The following is a 25611-nucleotide window of genomic DNA, read 5'->3' on the forward strand; positions in this document are numbered from 1 at the left end:
GGGACGCAGGCTGTGTCAATTACTAGGATCCAGGGTAGTATTTGTTTATGTGTGACTGGTACGGTGTTCCGGGGTCCTTCTTGGTCACTGGTTTTATGGGGGGGGGGTGATGACCCTTCCACTCTGTCTACCGTATTCTTTCTCTTTGCTCTTGTTTTTTGTCGGCGGGCGGAACTGGGAGGGTCGTCAGCGACATGGGACACACCTTGGCCCGGGTGTGTCCCGGGATAAATACACCTCTTCCCCATTCATTGAGGAGACTCTCTCCATGCAGACACACTGATAGAGTTTGGTTGTGGCCTTTTTGTTTGTTTGCTTTGGCACCTTTCAACACCCCTCATTATCACATTTATGTACGCAACCACTCTCTTACACTACTGATTACTGACTACACACACCATTGCTAATTGTATTTACGTTACCTCAGTTACTAAATATATTTTTGTTATTCCTAATGTCCACCTTGTCTCCCTTTTTGTTACGGACTTTGAGCCGGTTCGTGACAGCGTGTGCATTCAGGAATGTGTGTACTACGACCTAGTCTGCTCAGCATATAGAAAGGGTGGGCTTGAGGAAAGGGTCAGTAAAGGGATCGGATTACCATACCCCAGTCAGTCCCTAAAGAAAGTGAACATACACAGGGACTAGCAGGAGTGGCCCAGTCCCCGACACTTGCCTGCTCTTGCCTTGATTCAGCCCCATCTGGTCCGATTGTTTGACCAGCAATTTTGCAGGCAATCCCCAAGAAACACCAGTCTGGCTGCATTAACAAAGAGAGAGAAAATAAACTGCTGGATCCCAAATGTTGCTTGGATAGGGTATGAGATTGCGAAACACCATGTGTGTTTGCATATGGCATGGGTGTATAGGGTGATTTTGTTTGTGTGTGGGGATTTCTGTGGGTGTGAGCAGCCGCACCGGACGTGTGTGTGTGTGTGTGTGTGTGTGTGTGTGTGTGTGTGTGTGTGTGTGTGTGTGTGTGTGTGTGTGTGTGTGTGTGGGGGGGGGTTCAGTGGATGACCCATCCCAGTATAACTAACTCACCAGTCCAGGGACAAACTTAAAGCCCAGGCGGAGTAGAAGCAATGCACTGCTACAGGCCTCTGAGCTATACAGCACAATATTAAGCAGGCAGGCAGACCAGGGGAGATCGCTTCCTGTTTACCAGGTGCATCTTCAAAGCAGAACCGATCAGACGAGCCCCTCCAGAGCCAACAGGCTGACTGGGATGTCTCAGTTAGGGGTAGATACAGAGAGTCATGTTGGGGTCTACTCCAAATATACAGCGGAGGTGCTAGTTCACTGCTATCGTAAAGCTTGGTTTTAGGGATCGTTAAAAGAATGCACAGTACAGCAATAGCTTTCCAGGTTTGTGGAAATAGCTGGATAGGTTTGCTGCTCCAGACAACAGCGCACAAATTCAGAATAGACAGATGTGATGATGCACACCCGGATTATATTACCACTCACACAGACCTACTACGCCCTGCTCACGCCCTGAATCACTTTCTACACACACACACACACAAACATGAAAACGTCCAGCTGCATGAGAAGAGTTCAACTCAGCCAGTAAGAAAAGGGGTGTGGTGAAGGAGACTGAGAAGGAGGGATAGAGAGAGAGGGGGCAAAGGAGAGAGGCCATATGAAACCAGCAGAGCATAAGCCACGCTTTATCCTGCCAGTCTGTCCCGCTCCGCGAGCACAGGAAACACGCAACTCCCCCAGCCCTCATTCACTCATTCATCACTCTCTTTCACACACTTCTACAGACACACACACACAGCGGCTCACAAAGGACTGGAGGATGGCTGTGTCCATGAGAAGAATGAATGGGTCCCGGAGAGGGATGGCTCTAGCCGTGGTTCTCTGTACTCTGCTCCTACACAGTGAGTACTACACCTCTTAAAGCCTCTCCACCTGGCTCTTAAGTTATCTGTGTCTTACATGCTCAGTCTTAAACTATGGTTGAGTCAGTAAGTGAACTCTGTCAGCATGGCACCTCAGTAAACGGAACCTTGTAGTCCTTTGTCTTCTCTCTGAATCTGAGAAGCTAGGAGAGAGTTAGAAGATGAAAAAAATGCATAGTAAGGGAGAGAGAGTTTGTGAGCAAGTAGGATGATGCAACATGAACTCGTAACTTAAACTTTATGCCAAGATGTGAACGTGCCAATCAAATGTACCATGATGTCATTTCCAGCACCTTAAATAGCATGTGAGTTTTGTCACAAGTGTGTTCAGTTATGCTTGTGTTATTATGTGACATGAAGCAGTTTGGAGCGTTATAGGGCTGCTGAAAAGTTGTAACGGTGGCCAGCTGACAAAGGGACCTCATGCAACTGCTCTGGAGTGGAAAGTTGCCGTTGAGAATAATTAGGGACTACATCCTGAGAAGGGTTTGTGTGTGTGTGAACATAAAGATGTTTTATTGTCACATACACCGGATAGGCGCAGTGAAATATGTTGTTTTACAGGGTCAGCCATAGAAGTACTGCGCCCCTGGAGCAAATTAGGAATAAATGACTTTCTCAAGTGCACATTGACAGCTTTTTCACCTTTGTCGGCTCGAGTATTCAAAACAGCAACCTTTCTGTTACTGGCCCAATGCTCTAACCGCTGGTCTATCTGCCATGTGTGTGTATGGGTGGAGAGCAAGCTTTTTCCAAAACGGGCTCTGCTCATTTCTGAAACATGGAGGTCCATTAAGCATAAGTTATTCAGATGTAATCTTTTTAAATGGGGAAATAAACTTCTGGGAGTTCAATCGGCATCTCTGCAGTGTGTTTGGGGGTCTTTCCATCTGTGTCCAGAAGTTTAATAGGAGAAGGAAGCTTATCCTGTGTCTGATTCCTGCTTGTCTTCTGAAGATGCAGGATGTGTGTGTGATGGGGAATTGACCATATATTATCTGTTGATTCAGCAGGTTTTAAAAATAGGTCGCTTAAGGGACGTCCCTTAGGTGGTGGCAACCGTCAAACTGTATGTGTGGTGGGGATTTCTGTTTAAACGGGGACCTCTTTTTCCCTCGTGTTGGGAAGGTGAGGGTAGAAGGTTCAGCAGTCTGGTCCAAATCACACTGTTAAGTCTGTTAATATAGATGATAATTGCATAGTGTTACGGCTTGGAGAGGAGACCGGTGGGACTGGCGTTGGTCTGGGATGACTTCTCCAGAGCTTAGTACTGGCTCATCTGGGCACTGGGACAGTAAAACATTAGTTCTCTGGCACATTGTGAACACTATGCCAGACTAAGCAGGAGGAGGAAAATAAACGATGAAAGCCTTAATGTTACTCCAAAGTGGACCAGAACGTGTCCTAAGAACATGTTCTATACGCACGGTACATTAGAAAGGCACATGTGTAACGAACCGGCTCGAAGTTCGTAAGAAAAAGGGAGACAACGTGGAGATAAGGAATAACAAAATATATTTATTAACACCTTAAACTAAATAGAATTAACAATGGTGTGTGTAGTCAGTAATCAGTAGTGTAAGTGAGTGGTTGCATGTATAAATGTGATAATGAGGGGTGTTGAAAGGTGCCAACGCAATCAAACAAAACAGCCACAAAAATGCTACAACCAAAATCTATCAGAGTGTCTGCATGGAAAGAGTCTCCTCAATTAATGGGGGAAAAGGTGTATTTATCTCGGGACACACCCGGGCCAAGGTATGTCCCATGTCGCTAACCACCCTCCCAGCTCCGCCCGCCGACATCCTAATAAGGAAAACAAGAGCAAAGAGAAAGAATATGGCAGACAGAGTGGAAGGGTCGTCACACATGCCAATTGCAGCAGTCTGGTTATTAGATTCACAAGATTTTAATGGAAGTTCATTAAGTGACTGCCCCCCCCCCCCATAGGCCATGAAGGATGCGGTTTACTTCTGGCATTAAAACAGTTATACTGTGATTTTTCCTTTTGATTGTATCATTGGAGAGTACCCTAACAAATGGTTAGATGTTCAACTAACTATCAACTGTTTAGGTTTATATTGTGAAATTGTTAGAATCAGAACATTACTGTACCTCAGTAAAACGTTACCATTCCCGTTTCAGGTTAGCAGCTCTTTTTCAGCTCTTGCGTTTCACTTAGAGAATCAATAGCACAGGGGTGTTGCCACAAGTCCTCCCTATCTCCTCCCCCATTCCAGACACAGCCAACCACACGCCACTGGTCACACTCACCTGCAACATAGTTGACACTTGTGCCAAAGGCACCGCTATGTGAATTTGCCAATGAATGGTCAGCATTTGGAACACATTTGAAAAACCTCTGCCAAACCTAGAACATAAACGGCTGTAGATTGTTGCCAGGGTGATTCAGTTCTGTGTGTATGGCCTAGATCATTGGCATGTTTTGTAGAAGCTGGTGGTACTGATGTTGAAATGTAAAGATATTGAGTCTATAGAGAGGCCCTGTGTTCCATAGGTTGGATGTTAAGTTCCACGAAAATGACATATTGTCAAAGAGAAATACTATTTTAATGTTTCACAGTGAATTAACATTGTATCTATATTGGGGAGTTTTTTTTTTATCATGTCTTGGTAAGTTGATGCATCCAGCATCAGTCCAGAGGACAGTTGTGGTCTTGTTCTTGGAGGATATTTTCTGTGGATAAGGTTTAATCGATGACACAGTGGAATTAGGGCCAGTGATGTCATCAACCCAGGGAGGAGAGGCAGCTGATTCCAGAGTTCTATTAAATGACCTTGTTTGTGCTTCTACTCAAAAGAGCCAAACATGAGCCATTACAGTACAGGCCTCTGGATATATCTGGAAACTAATAAACTCATTTCCCAGAGGCCACTGGGCTTATCTTTCATACAAACATGCATGTCTGCTGCCTCTGGGGAGATATCATTGAGGTCAACCACATGACCCCCCCCCCCCGACACTGGAGCTCCACTGTGGTAAGTTACAGTTGGAAGCTACAGTTAGTTGGGCCGTCATCTGCAGCAGTTGCAGCATGGCTATGGTGACTCAAGGTTTACTGTGGGTAACTGAGATGGGAGTCCTCTGTAACTGTAGTCCTTAGGGCTCCTAAGCACCTGACCACAGAAGGCCATGCATTCCAGTGGTGGATGCAGGGCTCAGATGTCGCAGCAGGAATGCCAATGCAAACCTTTTTAGAGGTGTCAACCACTGAGACCAACAACCCAGCCAACCAAAATTGGTTGTGTGGACGTTCCCACAACATTCATTAGGTCGCGGCAAATGTTCTTGTAACACAAAAACTGTCAAGTCGTGCTGATGATTATAGAATTTTTGTATCAAATATTTGCCTGATGTTCTAAGAACGTTCCTAGAAAACATTTTATCTATTCTTTTAAGGTTCCCAGAATGTTTCATTAAGTTGTGGATAAGATATGTTCCCAAAACACAAAAACTGTCCAGTTGTGTGGATGATTCTAAAATGTTTATTTTAGGGTGAAAAAACCATTCACCTGATGTTAAAAGAACTTTAACAGAACACATTTGGGCTGTTCTGTAAAGGTTCCCAGAACGTTTCTTTAGCTTGTTGGAACATTGTGGGGATATGACGAAAGAAAAAGCTTTTTTTATACACACTAATAATTCGATAATCATAATAGTTGAAATCGAAAACGCCGATTTAAAACATCTGATTTTCTGAGCAGTCTTTCAGATGATCAGGACAGGTAAATGGTTTAATCGTGTTCCAGCGGTGTATTTGAACTACGCAGGTGCCAGCACCAGCAGCACAAGCCTCCCTCTTATGCGTGAGTGAAGTGAGTTCTGAAAAACTCCAAATATACGTCTTAAAAATAGTTTTCACACACAAACGTTATATGTCCGTTATTTTGGGGAATAGGCTTCTCAAAAATAGCATGGTTGCTGTGGTAGAACGTTTTATTTTGATTGCCAATTTTCCTGCATTTATCAAAGTCCTATCAGGTAGTCTGATTTCAGATGTGTCCATGTAAACAGGGTTATTAGGGAAATTGTTCTTCTTACAAAGCATGCAAACATTTAAATAAAACTATATTAATCTGAATATTCACAATGATCATATTATTGTGTGCATGTAACCAGTGGCGACCCGTCATTCAGGGCAGGTGGGGCTCTACCCCAACTGTTTTGAGCCCCACATTTTTAGCAAAAAAATATATTATTATTTTGGCATTAATACATGTCACATCAATTTGCAAACAATGTAAAAAAAATATATATCATTGAGTTAATAAAGCCGCATACAAACATGGTCTCTCTTGTTTTCTTGAGTAAGGCAGCTCCAAAATGCAGGTTTTTCAGCATAGCTCAGTGCTCTCTGTGGTGGTGGGGCAAGCTAGCAGAAAATAGGAGCGTTGTGCCATGATTGGCTTAGTGTTCTGTCACTCATGGGGACACTACATCACCACCAAGTGTAAGTCCTTAGTAAGGGTAGACATCAAAAGTTCAAGCCCTTTGGGTCCTGCCATAGTTACATTAGTAGTGCCCTTCCAAGAAGGCTCAAGGTCATTGGCCACAGATAAAATGACATCAAATCACGTTATATTTACAGTAGCTTTGATTGGATTGACTTTGAAAATCTTAGCTAGCAGTCATCATGAATCAAGTCGACAAGATAAAATGTATTGGTGCTCATCAGCCATTGGACATAAACATTGCACAACAAGTCGCAAATTCAATAATGAGTGGTTTGAAAGGAATCGGTGACAGTGGCTAACGAGCTCAGACTGGGAAAATACGTTTTGAACGGTCATCCAACTCGGAATTGTAAATCCGTCCTCTTTCTCTTTCGTTGATGAAATTGTTTAAATGTAACCTTTATTTAACTAGGCAAGTCAGTTAAGAACAAATTCTTATTTACAATGACAGCCTATCCAGGACAAACCCAGACGACGCTGGGTCAATTGTGCGCCGCTCTATGGGACTCCCAATCACAGCCAGATGTGATCCAGCCTGGATTCGAACCAGAGACTGTAGTGAGGCCTCTTGCACTGAGATGCAGAGCCTTAGACCACTGCGCCACTTGTCAAAAATGTATTGTGTGCTGCTGCATAAATGATGTAATATGCCAGGGAGATATGCATACTGTAGCTAAGAAAGTAAGACTATGCGTATGTTGTGTAGTAAGCTGGGTTAGGGTTTGTTATTGACTACGTCCATCCGGGCTCGCTCATTAATGTCTTAATCGAAATGATGGATTGCCTCTATCCGCTTGTCGTCCCCTTATGCCATAGTTTGTACATCTCAATTGTCAGTAGAAACCGCATTTTGTTTGAGCTAGTCAGCCATATCAGCTATGTTTTTTTAAAAGGCAGTAAATGAGGCTGAATGAACAGTTTCGCTGCCAGACAAGGCTCCGCTGATAGCCAGGTGTATTCATGGTAAAATGTTGGGACTGCTGTTGGGACAGCTTTATGTAGGCCCTAACAGTTTGTGGGCACCGTTTGTCACCGTTATAGTGTAATTCATGTATTGTTTAGTGTTGTGTTGTGTCTTTGCTGGCATGCATCCCACTTTGTTTGTTTTTTGCCCCACCATGATTTACATGCTCAAATCACCACTGCATGTAACTGTACTCTGAATCAACTCAATGGTGTGTTAAGTGTGCGTTAAGCTAAACTAACGTTCTAACGTAATCTAGCGTTCTCTTCATATCCAAGCCTGCTGTTTAAACTACGCACTTTCATTGATTCAGCATCTACACAGTCTCAAATATGCATCACTGAAATGGACCGGGTCATAAATGCTGCATGATGTCATATCAACGCCTCTTGGAATACATGAATGTGAGGAGTCCTAGCATCTGTAGAGAGGGGGGAATCTAGCTCTACCTTTAAAGCTATATGGAGAAGAGAAAATACACTTGAATGTGTTTTAATTTCACGGTTGGGTTGGTATTCCAGTAGCTCGCTAAATGTGTCATTAATTCAGTGCTTGTGGCACAGTAGAGTGAGCCATTGTATTCCAAAGTATTTGCATCCATTCCAAATGGCTGAAGAGGGACAGACACAATGTGCATTCCTATCATTTGGGGGAATTCCAATCCTTGGCTCTCCTCACACCACATCCTTTTACATGTCTGAGTATTTTGTCTCTATGACAACCGCTTGATTGACGTTTTGATAGCCCGGCTAGACATTCAGGGTGGCGTGAAGCATAAAGCCTGGAAAAAATATGGACACCCAAAGCAGCACAGTGAACACCAACACAAAGAGGAGTTATGGCTCGATGTTTTAGCCGGTTGGACACCAGAGTACCAGTAGTTGGAGTGGGATCGGTGCTGAATCTCTTTTCTGTGATATAAACTAACGGACAAAATACAAAGTTCAGTTTAAGGAGAGGCATTCCATTGCCAATGGGGAGATAAGATTGCGCCCTTCAAGTCTCCGTGCTTTGACTCTGCAATGGTCTCAGACAACCTCTCCGGCCAACATAAACAAGGGCAGAATATTGCCACTTTTTTTCTCATGGCCCTCTGCTATTGACAAGCATTCCATCAGTCCCAAGTCAGAATGGTTAACGGTGGACTCACATCATCCAGAGGGGGGTGTGGGGCTTTTTACGTAACCGGCTGGCAGATAATGGTCTTATGACCGAGTGAGAGCAGGGTGTTGGGTGTGTGTCCTCTTTGGACTAGAGCTGGATTACAGTTAACTGGCAGTTTCCTCAGTGGTTTTGTAAAAACGAATATGTACCAGTCAAAATGAAGTTGAAATAATTTTGTTTGTCAGTGTCATTTCTGGCTAGAGGGTTCGACAGGAAATTTTCTCACAAACAAACACAACCGCTCCCCTTGGTCCAGTAGATTTCCTCGAACTCTGGACTATATCAACAAACACGCGTGCCATAACAAAGACCTCCTCCAATAACAAAGAGCTGTTCTCTTCAACAGAAAATCTCCATTTGGACATTGGCTTCTAAAAAACGAAAACGAAGGCAACAAACCCAAGGTTAAGCACAATCACTACTGCCGACAATTACCTTTTTAGGACAAGGGACTGGACAAAGACAAAAGACTGTAGACTCTAGCAACAATATTTACCCAGCTAAACAGTCTTAATGAATTACAGACGGTGTGTTACCATTCAAATATTGCTGTCCTCATTATGACTGCTTCCAGCAATCTTTTTGTTCCTTATTCCCCTGGCAGTTTTACAGCTGTTGTGGCTTTAACAAAATCTGCATCCCAAATACCACCCTCTTCCCAACATTGTGCACTACTTTTTAACAGAGCCCTATGGGCCCTGGTCAAAATTATTCCACTACATATGGAATTATGGTGCCATTTGGGATTATACCAAGGAGCAACAACATTCTCCTCTCTGCCAAGTTCTCTTTCATTTCAACTCACCACCGCAACCTGCTAGAGAGCAGAAACATTTTGGGAGCTTCTAGACAAAACTCCTCCACACTAAAGTCAGTGAATCTAATGAACAACCATGAAATTAGGGGACATTTCAAAACATCGACATGGACTCATGCTGTGTCTGTGTGTCTTTCGCCAATGCTTACATGAGCTCAGCCTCTGTGTTGAAACCTTATCACAAATTTAGCACATGGTCATTTGATGTGACAGATTGTCAGAATAGAAAACCACAGTGGGTTTACAAGAACAGTAAGTGTATGGCAAGTGTACATCTAAGGCAAGACATGCTTGTCAAGAGAAGGCAGAGTGAGGCAAGGCTCTCAAGGGTGTTTTGTTTAGCCTGGGAAATAAAGGATTTTTAATGAGGGTTGGCTGAGGCCCTTTCACTGCTAGAGTAATTGCTCCTGGTAATTAATGTTCAGCTACAAACTCGTTGGGGCCCTTTATGCTGCTGGCTAATTTGAAAACATAAGATTACATCCTGTTCCTGCTTTCAATGGCACTCTGTCTGTCTGTCTGTCTGTCTGTCTGTCTGTCTGTCTGTCTGTCTGTCTGTCTGTCTGTCTGTCTGTCTGTCTGTCTGTCTGTCTGTCTGTCTGTCTGTCTGTCTGTCTGTCTGTCTGTCTGTCTGTCTGTGTAGGGGCCCTGGTGTCTGGGAAGGTCTCTGCGGGGTAATCAGGGCGTTTTAACCAGTCAGTATTTTATTCTTCACACCCTAAACCACTGCACAAAGCCAGCCAGTGGAGGAGGACTATAAATGTAGATATCCTAAACACAGCCTCTCCCCATTCTCTTCCCACTCTGATGTCAAAAAGCTGTGGGAACTCATCCAGCAAAATCTGCACTCAGCAACAGTAACAGCCCAGGCAGCTTTGGTTCTGACAGTGGGAGCTGTGAGGCGAGGAACAGGCCTGTCAGAGCAGCTGGTATTTGGTCTATATCCCAAATGGCACCCTATTCCCTACATAATACACTACTTTTGACTGGAGCTCTATGGGCCTTGGTAAAAAGTAGTACACTATGTAGGGAATAGGTTGCCACTTGGGATGCAACTTTGGTGTAGAGGAGCGAGGAGCCGGCCCAGCCCTATCCTTCAGTAATGAGATGAATGGACTATTTAGGAAACAGAGGCTTAAGTTACGGAGGGGCTGCCTGCCCAAACTATTTTGATGAGAGCGTTGTTAGTGCTGGAAAAACACCATGCCCATTTATTAAGCTTATAACAAAGCCTCATCCACATTCAGGCCTTTTTGCCCTAGAATGGATTTCAAAAGCAGATTTATGGAAATCGATTCTTGGCATAGTTCACAACAAACTTGTGACAGTCACAATATATAGAAATATTCCTGTGGCAGTATAGAAACTTACATGTAGCCTATGAGTGATGGCTCTCTGTCGTTATGGGGTAATTGGTGAACCTGCTGTGTGTGTGTCTATGGGAGGCCTGCTGGGTATTGTCGATGGCCCCAGCATACTCACCTCTGAGGCTTAGTGAAGTCTCAGCATGCCGCGTGCCGTGAGAGCCATATCCTGTCCAAGGATGTGCATGGATCATAACATTCCACCGTCTGTCGCTAAAAACACTAAGATGCTGCCGCAGTGGATAGCAGTCGTTTTACAGGCTGCTGACCAATTCTGCTATTGTTTTTTTATGCTGATTTGAACTTGTTCGAGACTATCCTATCAACGGGACTTGAACTGTAATATTCTATGTTTCAAGGAGTCGTCCCCACAGTGACCAGTACATATGGACTTGGTTGACTTGCTGACTAGTAGGAATGGGATCCCTTTTCAGCCTCCCTGGAAATCCACCCTGGCCTGTTTCTGAGGTGGGGGGGCTCTATTAGGAGAACACATGAGACTTCCGTTTTATAGCACAATTGAAATTTAAAGGTAATTACCAATTGAGCCGACATACAGTATCAGTCAAATGTTTGGACACACCTACTCATTCAAGGTATACTATTTTCTACATTATAGAATAAAAGTGAAGACATCAACTATGAAATAACACATATGGAATCTTGTAGTAACCAAAAAAGTGTTAAACAAATCAAAATATATATTTTATATTTGAGATTCTTCAAAGTTGCCACCCTTTGCCTTGATGACAGTTTTGCACAAAGAATATTCCAAAACATGCATTCTGTTTGCAACGAGGCACTAAAGTAATACTACAAAAAATGTGGCAAAGAAATTCACTTTTTGTCCTGAATACAAACTGTAATGTTTGTGGCAAATCCAACACAACATATTAATGAGTACCAATCTCCATATTTTCAAGCATAGTGGTGACTGCATCAAGTTATGATTATGCTGGTAAATCGTTAAGGACTGGGAAAATCAATCTACACTGGAGTTGCTTACCAAGAAGACAGTGAATGTTCCTGAATGGCCAAGTTACAGTTTTGACATAAATCTGCTTGCAAATCTATGGCAAGACCTAAAAATGGTCTAGCAATGACCAACAACCAATTTGACAACTTGAAGAATTTTGAAAAGAATACTGGGCAAATGACTCACTGAGAGACTGACGGCTGCAATCGCTGCCAAAGGTGATTCTAACATGTATTGACTCAGGGGGTTGAATACTTATCTAATCAATATACTATATATTAGTGTGTATTTTTTTTCCATGTTTAAAAACAAACAAAAAAACAAATGTTAGCATTTTTCTTCTCCTTTTGACATGAGTATTTTGTGTAGATCATTGACAAAAAAATGACAATTAAATACAATTTAATCCCACTTTGTAACACAAGAATGTGGGAAAAGTCAAGAGGTGTGAATACTTTGAAGGCACTGTATATGTACTTATTATTGCTAATAATGCTGTGTGCCTTTTTAAAAATCTATAACTGTGGTTCCTGTTGTTGCAGGAACTGTCATCTATGTCAAAGACTGCTTGTGGAAATTAGTTTGTGGTTAACAAAATGTACCTGTTAGCGTGCATTAAGACACATTACCCGAGGAGGGGGGAAGTTCCCGAGCCCAGAATAGAAATATTGGTTCATAAGCTTAGCCAAGTGTGCCAGAAGCTGACGATGCATTGACCAACGCATTCCATCTAAGAAGTATTGATGAAGTCATAGCACACTGTATTGACGAAGTAACTGCTGTGTTAATGAAGTGCTGCTTAATAGTCTTGCCGTCCTAAGGAAGTTCTGTTTGTGTATTATTTGAGTCCGCCTGCACTTCAGTGTAGGCTGAGCCTGAGGCCTGTCTGTCTCTGAGTGGCTCCTGACGTCAAGGGGCTCTTGATCGTCTGCCTGAGACTAGGCAGGGCTAGGGAGAGAGACAGACAGGGGTTCCCCAGGGAGACTGACATCTGCAGTGCTGAACCCCACCCTGTTGGAGGCCCCCAGGACCCTACCCTGCTACAGGCCAGGCCACATCCACAGCCATCCCCAGGCACTAATTACAGAGGGGTTAGAGACGCCATGCTCTCTGTGCGCCCCTTTTAATTCAGTGTGGAGATGTTTGTTTTGTTTCAGTCTCTATTCTCCTTCCCCACCCTGCATCCCTTACACTAGGATAACACAAAGGGTCAGAGATGGCTATCGCAATGGGAAAAGGTTTCAGAGGGAAGAGTAGAGGGAGCGAGGAAGAGACAGGGACACGTGAGAGTAAGTGCGAATAGCAGACGTCTTCACAATAAATGATCAAAAACTTCACAATATTTACATGACATTTGAGTCATTTTCAGATGCTGTTATACCAAAAGCAAGCATCTACAAAAGAACCCAATAAATCAGGGTTTAATGGTCTGTAATTGAGGCATTGTGGTGGGCGACGAAAGCAGACAGATACGTGGCACGGCCAGTGGTACAGAGTAAACATGATGCCACACAGTTTGTTGATCTCTGCACACGACATTCCTCCTGGCTGGGCTGGGGAGTCGGCCCGAGTTCAGCCAGATCGTTTACAGCAGCCAAATGGCAAAAGTCACTCAAACCTCAGTCGTGTGCTCCGTAGACCCTCCTGGGGATATGGGGGGACACTGGGTCCTTTTCTAGTGCAAGGTCACACACACAGATACCAAACGCACACATGAAGATTCACTGGGGCTTGAGGTGAGTGGACATGTTCCACTGTTCTCCATGACCTCTTCTATTAGATGTGCTCATCAAGACGTCTCTCTTTTTCCGTTCAAATCAAATAAAAGTGTACTGGTCGCGTGCACAGTTTAACAGATGTTATAGCGGGTGCAGCGAAATGCTTGTTTTACTAGCTCCTAACAGTGCAGTAAAATGTCAAACAAGTACACAATCAACATTTTTTTTAAAGAAATGTCAATGAATCCAGTTAACAACTCTAACACTATCAGTAATCCAAATGCAATCTATGCGTATATACACCAAAAATATATACCAAGAATGGCCCTTGGATGTACAGTTGTGGCCAAAAGTTTTGAGAATGACACAAATATTAATTTCCACAAAGTTTGCTGCTTCAGTGTCTTTAGATATTTTTGACAGATGTTACTATGGAATGCTGAAGTATAATTACAAGCATTTCATAAGTGTCAAAGGCTTTTATTGACAATTACATGAAGTTGATGCAAAGAGTCAATATTTGCAGTGTTGACCCTTCTTTTTCAAGACCTCGGCAATCCGACCTGGCATGCGGTCAATTAACTTCTGGGCCACATCCTGACTGATGGCAGCCCATTCTTGCGTAATCAATGCTTGGAGTTTGTCAGAATTTGTGGGTTTTTGTTTGTCCACCCGCCTCTTGAGGTTTGACCACAAGTTCTCAATGGGATTAAGGTCTGGGGAGTTTCCTGGCCATGGACCCAAAATATCGATGTTTTGTTCCCGAGCCACTTAGTTATCACTTTTGCCTTATGGCAAGGTGTTCCATCATGCTGGAAAAGGCATTGTTCGTCATCAAACTGTTCCTGGATGGTTGGGAGAAGTTGCTCTCGGAGGATGTGTTGGTACCATTCTTTATTCATGGCTGTGTTCTTAGGCAACATTGTGAGTGAGCCCACTCCCTGGGCTGAGAAGCAACCCCACACATGAATGGTCTCAGGATGCTTTACTGTTGGCATGACACAGGACTGATGGTAGCGCTCACCTTGTCTTCTCCGGACAAGCTTTTTTCCGGATGCCCCAAACAATCGAAAAGGGGACTCATCAAAGAAAATGACTTTACCCCAGCCCTCAGCAGTCCAATCCCTGTACCTTTTGCAGAATATCAGTCTGTCCCTGATGTTTTTCCTGAAGAGAAGTGGCTTCTTCGCTGCCCTTCTTGACACCAGGCCATCCTCCAAAAGTCTTCGCCTCACTGTGCGTGCAGATGCACTCACACCTGCCTGCTGCCATTCCTGAGCAAGCTCTGTACTGGTGGTGCCCCGATCCTGCAGCTGAATCAACTTTAGGAGACGGTCCTGGCGCTTGCTGGACTTTCTTGGGTGCCCTGAAGCCTTCTTCACAACAATTGAACCGCTCTCCTTGAAGTTCTTGATGATCCGATAAATGGTTGATTTAGGTGTAATCTTACTGGCAGCAATTTCCTTGCCTGTGAAGCCCTTTTTGTGCAACGCAATGATGACGAAACGTGTTTCCTTGCAGGTAACCATGATTGACAGAGGAAGAACAATGATTCCAAGCACCAACCTCATTTTGAAGCTTCCAGTCTGTTATTTGAACTCAATCAGCATGACAGAGTGATCTCCAGCCTTGTCCTCGTCAACACTCACACCTGTGTTAACAAGAGAATCACTGACATGATGTCAGCTGGTCCGTTTGTGGCAGGGCTGAAATGCAGTGGAAATGTTTTTGGGGGATTCAGCTCATTTGCATGGCAAAGAGGGACTTTGCAATTAATTGCAATTCATCTGATCCCTCTTCATAACATTCTGGAGTATATGCAAATTGCCATCATACAAGCTCAGGCAGCAGACTTTGTGAATATTAATATTTGTGTCATTCTCCACATTTTTGGCCATGACTGTACGCAGAGAGCTAACATTAATAATATGCATGTCAATCTCTCCTGGCTCAAAGTGGAGGAGAGTTTGACTTCATCACTACTTGTATGTGTGAGAGGTATTGACATGTTGAATGCACCGAGCTGTCTGTTTGAACTACTGGCACACAGCTTGGACACCCATGCATACCCCACAAGACATGCCACCGGAGGTCTCTTCACAGTCCCCAAGTCCAGAACAGACTATGGGAGGTGCACAGTACTACATAGAGCCATGACTACATGGAACTCTATTCCACATCAATTAACTCATGCAAGCAGTACAATTAGATTTAAAAAACAGATAAAAATACACCTTATGGAACAGCAGAGACTGTAAAGCAACACAAACACAGGCACAGACACATGCATACAAACACATGATAACATACGCGCTATACACACACACACACGAACACATGGATTTTGTGTTGTAAATATGTGGTAGAGTATGGACCTGAGAGAACACACTTAATATTGTGTGAAATCTGTTATGAATATATTGTAATGTTAAAAAAATGTATAATTGCCTTAACTTTGTTAGACCCCAGGAAGAGTAGCTGCTGCCTTGGCAGGAACTAATGGGGATCCATAATAAACCCCAGGAAGAGTAGCTGCTGCCTTGGCAGGTACTAATGGGGATCCATAATAAACCCCAGGAAGAGTAGCTGCTGCCTTGGCAGGAACTAATGGGGATCCATAATAAACCCTAGGAAGAGTAGCTGCTGCCTTGGCAGGTACTAATGGGGATCCATAATAAACCCCAGGAAGAGTAGCTGCTGCCTTGGCAGGAACTAATGGGGATCCATAATAAACCCCAGGAAGAGTAGCTGCTGCCTTGGCAGGAACTAATGGGGATCCATAATAAACCCCAGGAAGAGTAGCTGCTGCCTTGGCAGGAACTAATGGGGATCAATAATAAACCCCAGGAAGAGTAGCTGCTGCCTTGGCAGGTACTAATGGGGATCCATGTACAAAACATTATGAACACCTGCTCTTTCCATGACATAGACTGACCAGGTGAATCCAGGTGAAAGCTATGATCCCTCATTGATGTCACCTGTTAAATCCACTTTAATCAGTGTAGATGAAGGGGAGGAGACAGGTTAAAGAATGAGTTTTAAGCCTTGAGACATGGATTGTGTATGTGTGCCATTCGGAGGTTGAATGGGCAAGACTAAAGATTGAAATGCCTTTGAATGGGGTATGGTAGTATGTAGTTTCCTGTGTGTATCAAGAATGGTCCACCACTTGACACTGTGGCATTGGAGTCAACATGGGCCAGCCCCCTTGTGGAATGCTTTCGACACCTTGTAGTCCATACTCTGACTGAATGGAGGTTTTTCTGAGGACAAAAGGGGGTCCAACTCAATATTAGGAAGGTGTTCCTAATGTTTTGTTCACTCAGTGTATGTACAGCAGTATATATTTCAGTGAGCTATGTCAAGAATCCAGTAGATTAATACACAGTGTGAAACATTATAAAAGAAATGGTCCAGTGTTTTAATGTCTTTATATACTGTACATGGGACATCAGCGTTGTGTGTGTGTGTGTGTGTGTGTGTGTGTGTGTGTGTGTGTGTGTGTGTGTGTGTGTGTGTGTGTGTGTGTGTGTGTGTGTGTGTGTGTGTGTGTGTGTGTGTGTGTGTGTGTGAGAGAGAGAGTTCAGGAGTCTGTGTGTGTAGCTTGTGTGTGTTTTGTGTGACTGAGTGTTTGTTACTATGTGTGCAAAAAAGTCTCTAAGGTGCAGGACAGAGTACCGGCCCGGTAGACAGCTTGTGATTGCTGTTCAATAGTCTGATGGCCTATCGATAGAAGCTGCTTCCAAGCCTCTTGGTCACAGCTCCGATGCACTTGTACCGTCTGCTAGACTGTAGCAGAGTGAGCAGTCCGTGGCTGAGGTCCTTAATGACTTTCTTGGCCTTCCTTCAACACAGTGCTGTAAATATCCTGGAGGGCAGGCAGTGTGCCCCGATAGCATGCCGAGCTGACCGTACCACCCTCTGAAGGGCCTTGCGGTTCAGGACTGTGCAGTCGTCGTACCAGGCGTTGATGCAGCCAACACTCAACGGTGAATCCGTGGACGTTTGACTTCTTCAGCCGCCTGAGGTTGAGGCGCTGTTGTTCCTTCTTCACCACGGTGTTGATGTGATGGGACCATCGACCACCGTTGGTCCTGCTGTGATCAAACCATTTTTACCCCGAGCTGTCATCATCTCACCTGGCATGGGTCCTGTCACATCTGCTCCCTGTGTGTGTGTGTTTTCCAAGTGGGTTAGGTATACTGGCTGCCCCGTTCCTGACCCACAGACTCACTACACTGCTCTGCCATGTGCACTAGCAGTGCGGAACAAACAAATGATCCTCTTGCAATCTTTCCCCTCTGCGCTCTTGCAAATCTGGCAACCAAATGTTATGTGTTTCACTTTGGAGACCCGAGCTGCTCAGGAGCACAATCTGTTCCGTTGGTGCCATGATGACATCAGAGTGAGGGGCCAGGAAACACTCTCCACAGAGCTGGATAGGGCCTGGACATGGTCTGAGAGGAGCTGGCGACACACACACACACACTGGACTCCTCTCTGCACAAACACAGACACACCCACACCCAAAGTCACATCTCAAACTCTCACTGTAAGAGTCTGTCCTCAAATTAAACAACTACATCCGCCTGGATTGACAGATCTTTTGGTTTCATTGTCTGTGTACCGCTGTGTACATGTGCAATGAATTCAACCATAAAAACAGCAGCCATCAACTATTATGGGCGAATAGATTAATGTGAATAACTCTCTCTAGTCCCCGTGATATGCAACTTTTCAGGGAAGCCAGGAAGCAATACACACAGTCAGTTAGAAAAGCAAAGGCTAGCTTTTTCAAACAGAAATTTGCATCCTGCAGCACTGTAAAGTCTATGGAGAATAAGAGCACCTCCTCCCAGCTGCCCACTGCACTGAGACTAGGAAACACTGTCACCACCGATAAATCCATGATAATCGAGAATTTTAAGAAGCATTTCTCTACGGCTGGCCTTGCTTTCCACCTGGCTACCCCAACCCCGGCCAACAGCTCTGCACCCCCCGCAGCAACTGGCCCAAGCCCCCCCCCTGCTTCTCCTTCACCCAAATCCAGACAGCTGATGTTCTGAAAGAGCTGCAAAATCTGGATCCCTACAAATCAGCTGGGCTAGAAAATCTGGACCCTCTCTTCCTAAAATTATCCGCCGCCATTGTTACAACCCCTATTAGTAGTCTGTTCAACCTCTCTTTCGTATCGTCTGAGATTTGTAAAAATTGGAAAGCTGCCGCGGTCATCCCCCTCTTCAAAGGGGGAGACACGTTTGACCCTAACTGTTACAGACCTATATCCATCCTGCCCTGCCTTTCTAAAGTCTTCGAAAGCCAAGTGAACAAACGGATCTCCGACCACAGGGTTCAATTCTCGGGCCAACTCTTTTCTCTGTATATATCAATGATGTCGCTCTTGCTGCGGGTGATTCTTTGATCCACCTCTACGCAGACGACACCATTCTATATACATCTGGCCCTTCTTTGGACACGGTGTTAACAAACCTCCAAACGAGCTTCAACGCCATACAACACTCCTTCCGTGGCCTCCAACTGCTCTTAAATGCTAGTAAAACTAAATGCATGCCCTTCAACCGATCGCTGCCCGCACCCGCCCACCCGAACGGGAAATCACTACTCTGGACATTTCTGACCTAGAATATGTGGTCAACTATAAATACCTTTGTTGTCTGGCTAGACTGTAAACTCTCCTTCAAGACGCACATTAAGCATCTCCAATCCAAAGTTAAACCTAGAATCGGCTTCCTATTTTGCAACAAAGCCTCCTTCACTCATGCTGCCAAACATACCCTCGTAAAACTGACCATCCTACCGATCCTTGACTTCGGCGATGTCATTTACAAAACAGCCTCCAACACTCTATCACAGTGCCATCTGTTTTGTCACCAAAGCCCCATATACTACCCACCACTGCGACCTGTATGCTCTCGTTGGCTGGTCCTCGCTAAATATTCGCCGCCAAACCCACTGGCTCCAGGTCATCTATAAGTCTTTGCTAGGTAAAGCTCTGCCTTATCTCAGCTCACTGGTCACCATAGCAACTCCCACCCGTAGCACGCGCTCCAGCAGGTATATTTCACTGGTCATCCCCAAAGCCAACAACTCCTTTGGTTGCCTTTCCTTCCAGTTCTCTGCTGCCAATGACTGGAACAAAAATCACTGAAGTTGGAGACTTATATCTCCCTCACTAACTTCAAGCGTCAGCTGTCAGAGCAGCTTACCGATCACTGCAGCTGTACACAGCCCATCTGTAAATAGCCCATCCAACCAACTACCTACCTCATCCCCATATTTGTTTTTGTTTTTCTGCGCTTTTGCACACCAGTATTTTTACTTGCACAACCTCATCTGCACATCTATCACTCCAGTGTAAATTGCTCAATTGTAATTATTTCGCCACTATTGGCCAATTTATTGCCTTACCTTCTTACTTCATTTGCACACACTGTATACAGATTGTTCTATTATGTTATTAACTGTACGTTTGTTTATCCCATGTGTAACTCTGTGTTGTTTGTGTCGCAATGCTTTGCTTTATCTTGGCCAGGTTGCAGTTGTAAATGAGAACTTGCTCTCAACTGGCCTACCTGGTTAACTAAAATAAAATAAAATAGTCCAGACACAATCCCCCAAGCTCGCTCGCACAGCGTATGCGTGTCAGGATTAGGGTTAGGGGGAGGTATAGAGGGCCCATATATCTCAGATTTAGCTAGAAGGGCCAAATGGAGGTTGCCTGGCTGGTTGGGAAGCAAAAACAAATGTGGGATCTGGCTTTCGTACAGACATCAACACACGTAAATTAATGATAAGAGACATCGTCCCTCCCGCTCATAATCCTCTCCCTCCACTCCCCCACTCCTCCACGGTTGGTTTGCCCCGAGCAGCGATGGGAGGACTTGGTCTCTCTCCAGGCCAGGAGCAGAGCCCATGGGGCCTCTAACATCTGCTATGGTAACCTTGTTTGCTATGGCAACAGGGCCAATAAAGAGAACTACTCTCACTGTTTTTTTTTTGTGAGTGTTGTATCAGCTCCAACAGGGGAGTTTCATGGGAGAAGAACCTATTATGTGTTTGTGGGGCTTATGAATGTACCATACGTTTTCAGGTCTGCACATTTGGGTGTGTGCGTTCATAGTGATAGTGGTGGTGGCTCATCGTTAAAACGACCTGCGATTTATAAATACAATTTATCCCTTGTGATCTCCCTTGAACTCTCGATATAAAAAAACGATTGTGTACAGTCGTGAAATACACACTTTCAGGGATAGTGCACACGTATTTATGGATATGTAGATACTATAGACTGTCACGCTGTACATATATCAAGTATGTCAAGTCAGTGACCTCATCCAGTGACATACACCGCTCCCCTAAGACAATATAACCATGGAGTCAACCTCCTCATCATAGATCAACCCAACAGAAATATCTACATGGCTGTCCTCTCCTCTTATTTGGCCATAGAACCTTACTACTAACTACTGTATCATGTGCCAAAAGTGTAATTGCGGTTGATGGGTCAGGCCACAGCCAGGCTGTAGAGGCAGACCACGGGCCCCTGTCACGGCCACACTGCAACCCATGATTTAGTGGCCTATGGCGGCCATGCCTCATCACCACACTGTGATACGTGCTAAAACAGACAGACAGGGTAGCATTGGCTGTGGATGGCCGAGTGTATTGAAGGGATTGTGGCCACCGCCTCACACTAGGTCAATGGTTTGACTTTCACTGGTTTTCAGGCTCAATGCTCCAAGACCTCCAAAACAAACACTCCTACAGGAAAGAAGAAAAGGTGTGTGTTTATGTGGAGTGTGAGTTTTTTAGCGCACCTGTGTGTGTGTGTGTGTGTGTGTGTGTGTGTGTGTGTGTGTGTGTGTGTGTGTGTGTGTGTGTGTGTGTGTGTGTGTGTGTGTGTGTGTGTGTGTGCTCGCTTCGAGGCAGACAATACTGAGTCATCCAGGAACGCTCCGGACGACCAGGTGTTTTTGCTCTACGAGGCTGACTTGAGGAAATCTCTCAAAATAATAAATACTCACAACGCCACCAGCCCAGATGGCCCCTTGTGTGTGCTCTGACCAGCTGATGGGCGTCTTCTCAGAACGTTTCAACCTGTCCCTGTCCCAGGCTGTAGTCCCCACTTGCTTCAAGGAGACCAAAATCATCCCAGTGCCCAAAAAGACCAAGGTGACATGTCCAAATGACTATCGTCCCGTCCCACTCACTCCGGTCATCATGAAGTGCCTAGACAGGCTGGTCATGGCCCATATCAAGGCCAGCATGCCAGGCACACACTCCAATTTGCCTACCACTCCAACAGATCCCCGGGAGATCCACTTCCATCGCTATTCACACGGCCCTAACACATCTGGGCAAGAAGAACACCTACGTGAGAACGCTGTTCATTCACTACAGTTCATTGTTCCAAAACTCCATCCCACCAAAACAGGCTGAAATTTCAAGCAGTCTTTTCAAACGGCTCTTACACTAAAAGGGCATTATCAATTTCACGGTATTATTCCAACCTCATAGTGTGGAAATGTGTATATAAAACACAGGAAATTCACATTTTTGACTGCACTGGGCCTTTTTTAAAAGTTGAATTAATTCCCAGCTAAGCCAATTAAAATGTATACCCTGCTCTGCACAATGTCAAGATTGAATTGTAGCACATTTTACAGGGCTTAGTGTGCAGTTCTGTACACACGCTATCACTGTGGCTACTTGGCAGCTATTAGCCAAGGAAAATACTGAGGTAATGCTTTAAACTTGTTGACGATTCTAGCTAACTAGAACTAGCTAACTTTCTAATCCTTACAAAGACGTTGGCTACCATCCACATCTGTGGTTGGCAGTATGTTCAATTCTTAAAATCATCATCGCAATAGAAGAAAAAGGAAGTTATTAAGATAAACAACGTGGTGTGGTGTGGTGTGCTCATAAGCTCTGATTAGGCCGCAGTGTTGGGTAGAAAACTGTTCCAGTTATAGATAGGGCTTTACAAACCACACTTGTTTCCACCCACATCAGGAAGTGTTTAAACTCTTAACTTGCAGTGTAAAGCTAGCGCCAGTTAGCCATACACAGATGTTTTTATTTATTTTATGTGTGTTTTATAAAACAGTGTTAACTTTAAAGGGTTGTGGCCAGAGAAATGTACGTGACATATATGCGAAGTTTACATCTTTGAGCCGGTGCCCAGAAAACAGTGGTTATCTTCATGTACTGTACCATATCTCAGTAAACCTGCTTTTAACAACTTGTACACACGGAGACAAGCACAGGGCCTCCGCTGTGTTAGGGTAGAAGAATACGTGTGTCTTTGTCAGTGTAACTAGATAGCCCAGCTGAGGGTTATTGACGGTTGTGGAGCACGGCCAGTCCTTTGATGGAGCATTAGCCTGCATTCTGGAGCCTGGGTGACAATGAGTTTGGACTCTAGAATGCCAGCTCAGCAACATTTGGACAGACAGATAAATCATATCAAATTATTTTCAAAATGTACTTGCTCGTTATGAATCAGCATTCTAGGGTTAGGCTTAAAGCAACATTTGTCAGTTATCTTAAAAATGTCCACTCTGGCCCCAATTGCAAGTGTAGAACCAATAAGCCTATAGCAACCGTAGACTCCAACAATAACAAAACATGATAAAATAGGCCTATAACCCATTAACCTCATATAAACTCAGTTGGATAAATGTTTTTCTATAGTTTCACTTGACTTTACCAACATCCAGGCTTGCCTGCAACAGCTAACCAATCTTATTGTAGAAATGTGATCTTTCCCTGATCGTCGGTGTAGAGTCAGGGGTCCTGACTTTAGAGGGTAGGGTTTATTTGTGCAGGCTGTAGAGGCCAGTACCACACACTTTGACCATTAACTACCTAGGGTTACTGAGCAAACAGGCCAAATCAGTCCACTGTTGGAGTGGTCCGGGGGCTGAGGCGCAGGGTGGCAATCACGGGGGGCCAGGCTGGGTTAACCTGCCTTCCACACCCGGACGGCATTCACACAAACACACCACCCACGTGCTAAAAAAGTCAACCTACAAATTAGCCATCTGAATCTGGGGTGTATAGCTAGCTGTGTTAGCATTAGGTGTTGACACGTAGACCTACATCTTCAACCGGGCTACCACAGTAAGTAAGTTACCACAGACAATTATTTTGAGAGTGCCGAGCTACTTTATGAAAGGAAGTAACACTAAATAAAGAAGTGTTTGAGCTCTCCCTTCTGTGCAGTATACAAAGGCCTTGGATCAAGGCTACATACACTATATACACAACAGTATGTGGACACCCTTTCAAATGAGTGGATTTGACTATTTCAGCCACATCCACTGCTGACAGATGTATAAAGTCAAGCACACGTCCATGCAATCTCCATAGACAAACATTGGCAGTATAATGGCCTTACTGAAGAGCTGTGACTTTCAACATGGCACTGTCATAGGATGCCACCTTTCCAACAAGTCAGTTTGTCAAATGTCTGCCCTGCTAGAGCTGCCCCGGTCAACTGTAAGTGCTGTTATTGTGACGTGGAAACGTCTAGGAGCAACAAAGGCCCAGCCGCAAGGTGGTAGGCCACACAAGCTCACAGAATGGGACCCCCGAGTGCTGAAGCGTGTTGCGCGTAAAAATTGTCTGTCCTCTGGACTCTGGAGCAGTGGAAACGCGTTCTCTGGAGTGATGAATCACACTACCTGCCCCAATGCATAGTGCCATCTTTAAAGTTTGGTGGAGGAGGAATAATGGCCTGGGGCTGTTATTCCAGTGAAGGGGAACCTTAACGCTACAGCATACAATGACATTCTAGATGATTCTGTGCTTCTAAATTTGTGGCAACAGTTTGGGAAATGCCCTTTCCCAAACTGTTTCAGCATGACAATGACCCCAGGCACAAAGCAAGGTCCATACAGAAATGGTTTGTCGAGATCGGTGTGGAAGAACTTGACTGGCCTGCACAGAGCCCCGACCTCAACCCCATCGAACACCTTCGGGATTAATTGGAATGCTGACTGCGAGCCATGCCTAATTGCCCAACATCAGTGCCCGACCTCACTAATGCTCTTGTGGCTGAATGGAAGCAAGTCCCCGCCCAAATGTTCCAACATCTAGTGGAAAGCCTTCCCAGAAGACTGGAGGCTGTTATAGCAGCAAAGAGGGGACCAACTCCATATTAATGCCAATGATTTTGGAATGAGATGTTCGACAAGCAGGTGTCCACATACTTTTGGTCATATAGTGTATCTTAGCAATGGTATCAGGTCTACATGTTGATTCATGTTGGTTTCTCTTGCCCAGATGAAGTTCACTGTCAAGATTCCATTGATACACCTTATACATCCGATGCCAAAGATGCCCCGGGTGCTGCAACCACAGACGCCCCAGTTGCTGCACCCACAGACTCCCCAGGTGCTGCACCCACAGACGCCCCGGGGGCTGCACCCACAGACGCCCTGGCTGCTGCACCCACAGACGCCCTGGCTGCTGCACCCACAGACACAACAGGTAAGATCTTAATAAGATCCCTGACCAAGTCCACATCAAAGCTTTGAAGTCAGTAGTTAGGCCTATATGCTATATCCAAGGAGATGACAATGGATCATGATTTTAAGATTGTCTCTCATTACGCCTATTAAAATTCTAGGAACATAATATTGCTAGAAGTAGAGACTTTGTATAGCTCTGGATAATGAATATAGGGTAGAGTAATGAGTATAATACCTTTCCATTAACCATTGGTCAATCATCTATAAGTGAATTACATTCCACCCATTCGTAATGCATTTAATGACAGTTATAACCTCAGCAGAGCTAGTAGGCCTAGTGCTCAGAGTTCTAACTATCACACTGCTCTGCCGGTTTAGGAGTCACAGCCCTCGCAGACGACACTCAAGGTACTGATGCTGATTATTATTTTATCTGATTGTCCTCTTACTTCTTGTTCTTCATTTCCTTCTCTCTATTTAAAGAAAATAGAACTAGATACTAATTATGTTGATTAAAAAAAAGATGTTGCTAAAACCGAACACAACTCGTCCCCAATAACAGTCTTCCTCCCAAATGAACTTCAATCCACTTGACCCTACGTTTGGTCACTTCCCTTTCGCAACTGTCGGTTTGTTATTATACGTTGTCCTGTCCACCTGTCCCGTCTGTTCGTCTCTACCGGTACCTGTTGCATGTTTGTTTGTTTTCTTCTTCACATCCATT

At 44.5% G+C, this 25611-nt stretch overlaps 1 protein-coding gene across 2 annotated transcripts in view; it reads left to right on the forward strand.

Annotated features, from left to right (window-relative positions):
* The first annotated feature begins 1607 nt into the window (after positions 1-1607).
* Positions 1608-25611, forward strand: part of LOC106567157 (hematopoietic progenitor cell antigen CD34) — a 36297-nt gene continuing 12293 nt past the window's right edge. The window contains exons 1-3 of one of the 2 annotated variants that reach the window (XM_014136142.2): positions 1608-1889; positions 24700-24906; positions 25266-25295. In XM_014136142.2, coding sequence (XP_013991617.1) covers positions 1646-1889; positions 24700-24906; positions 25266-25295 — 481 coding nt within the window. In that variant the 5' untranslated portion in view covers positions 1608-1645. The remainder of the gene's footprint in view (positions 1890-24699; positions 24907-25265; positions 25296-25611) is intronic. The other variant, XM_014136143.2, reaches the window with a different exon arrangement.

Source organism: Salmo salar, chromosome ssa13, assembly GCF_905237065.1.
Source record: "Salmo salar chromosome ssa13, Ssal_v3.1, whole genome shotgun sequence".
In the NCBI taxonomy this organism is placed as follows: Eukaryota; Metazoa; Chordata; class Actinopteri; order Salmoniformes; family Salmonidae; genus Salmo; species Salmo salar.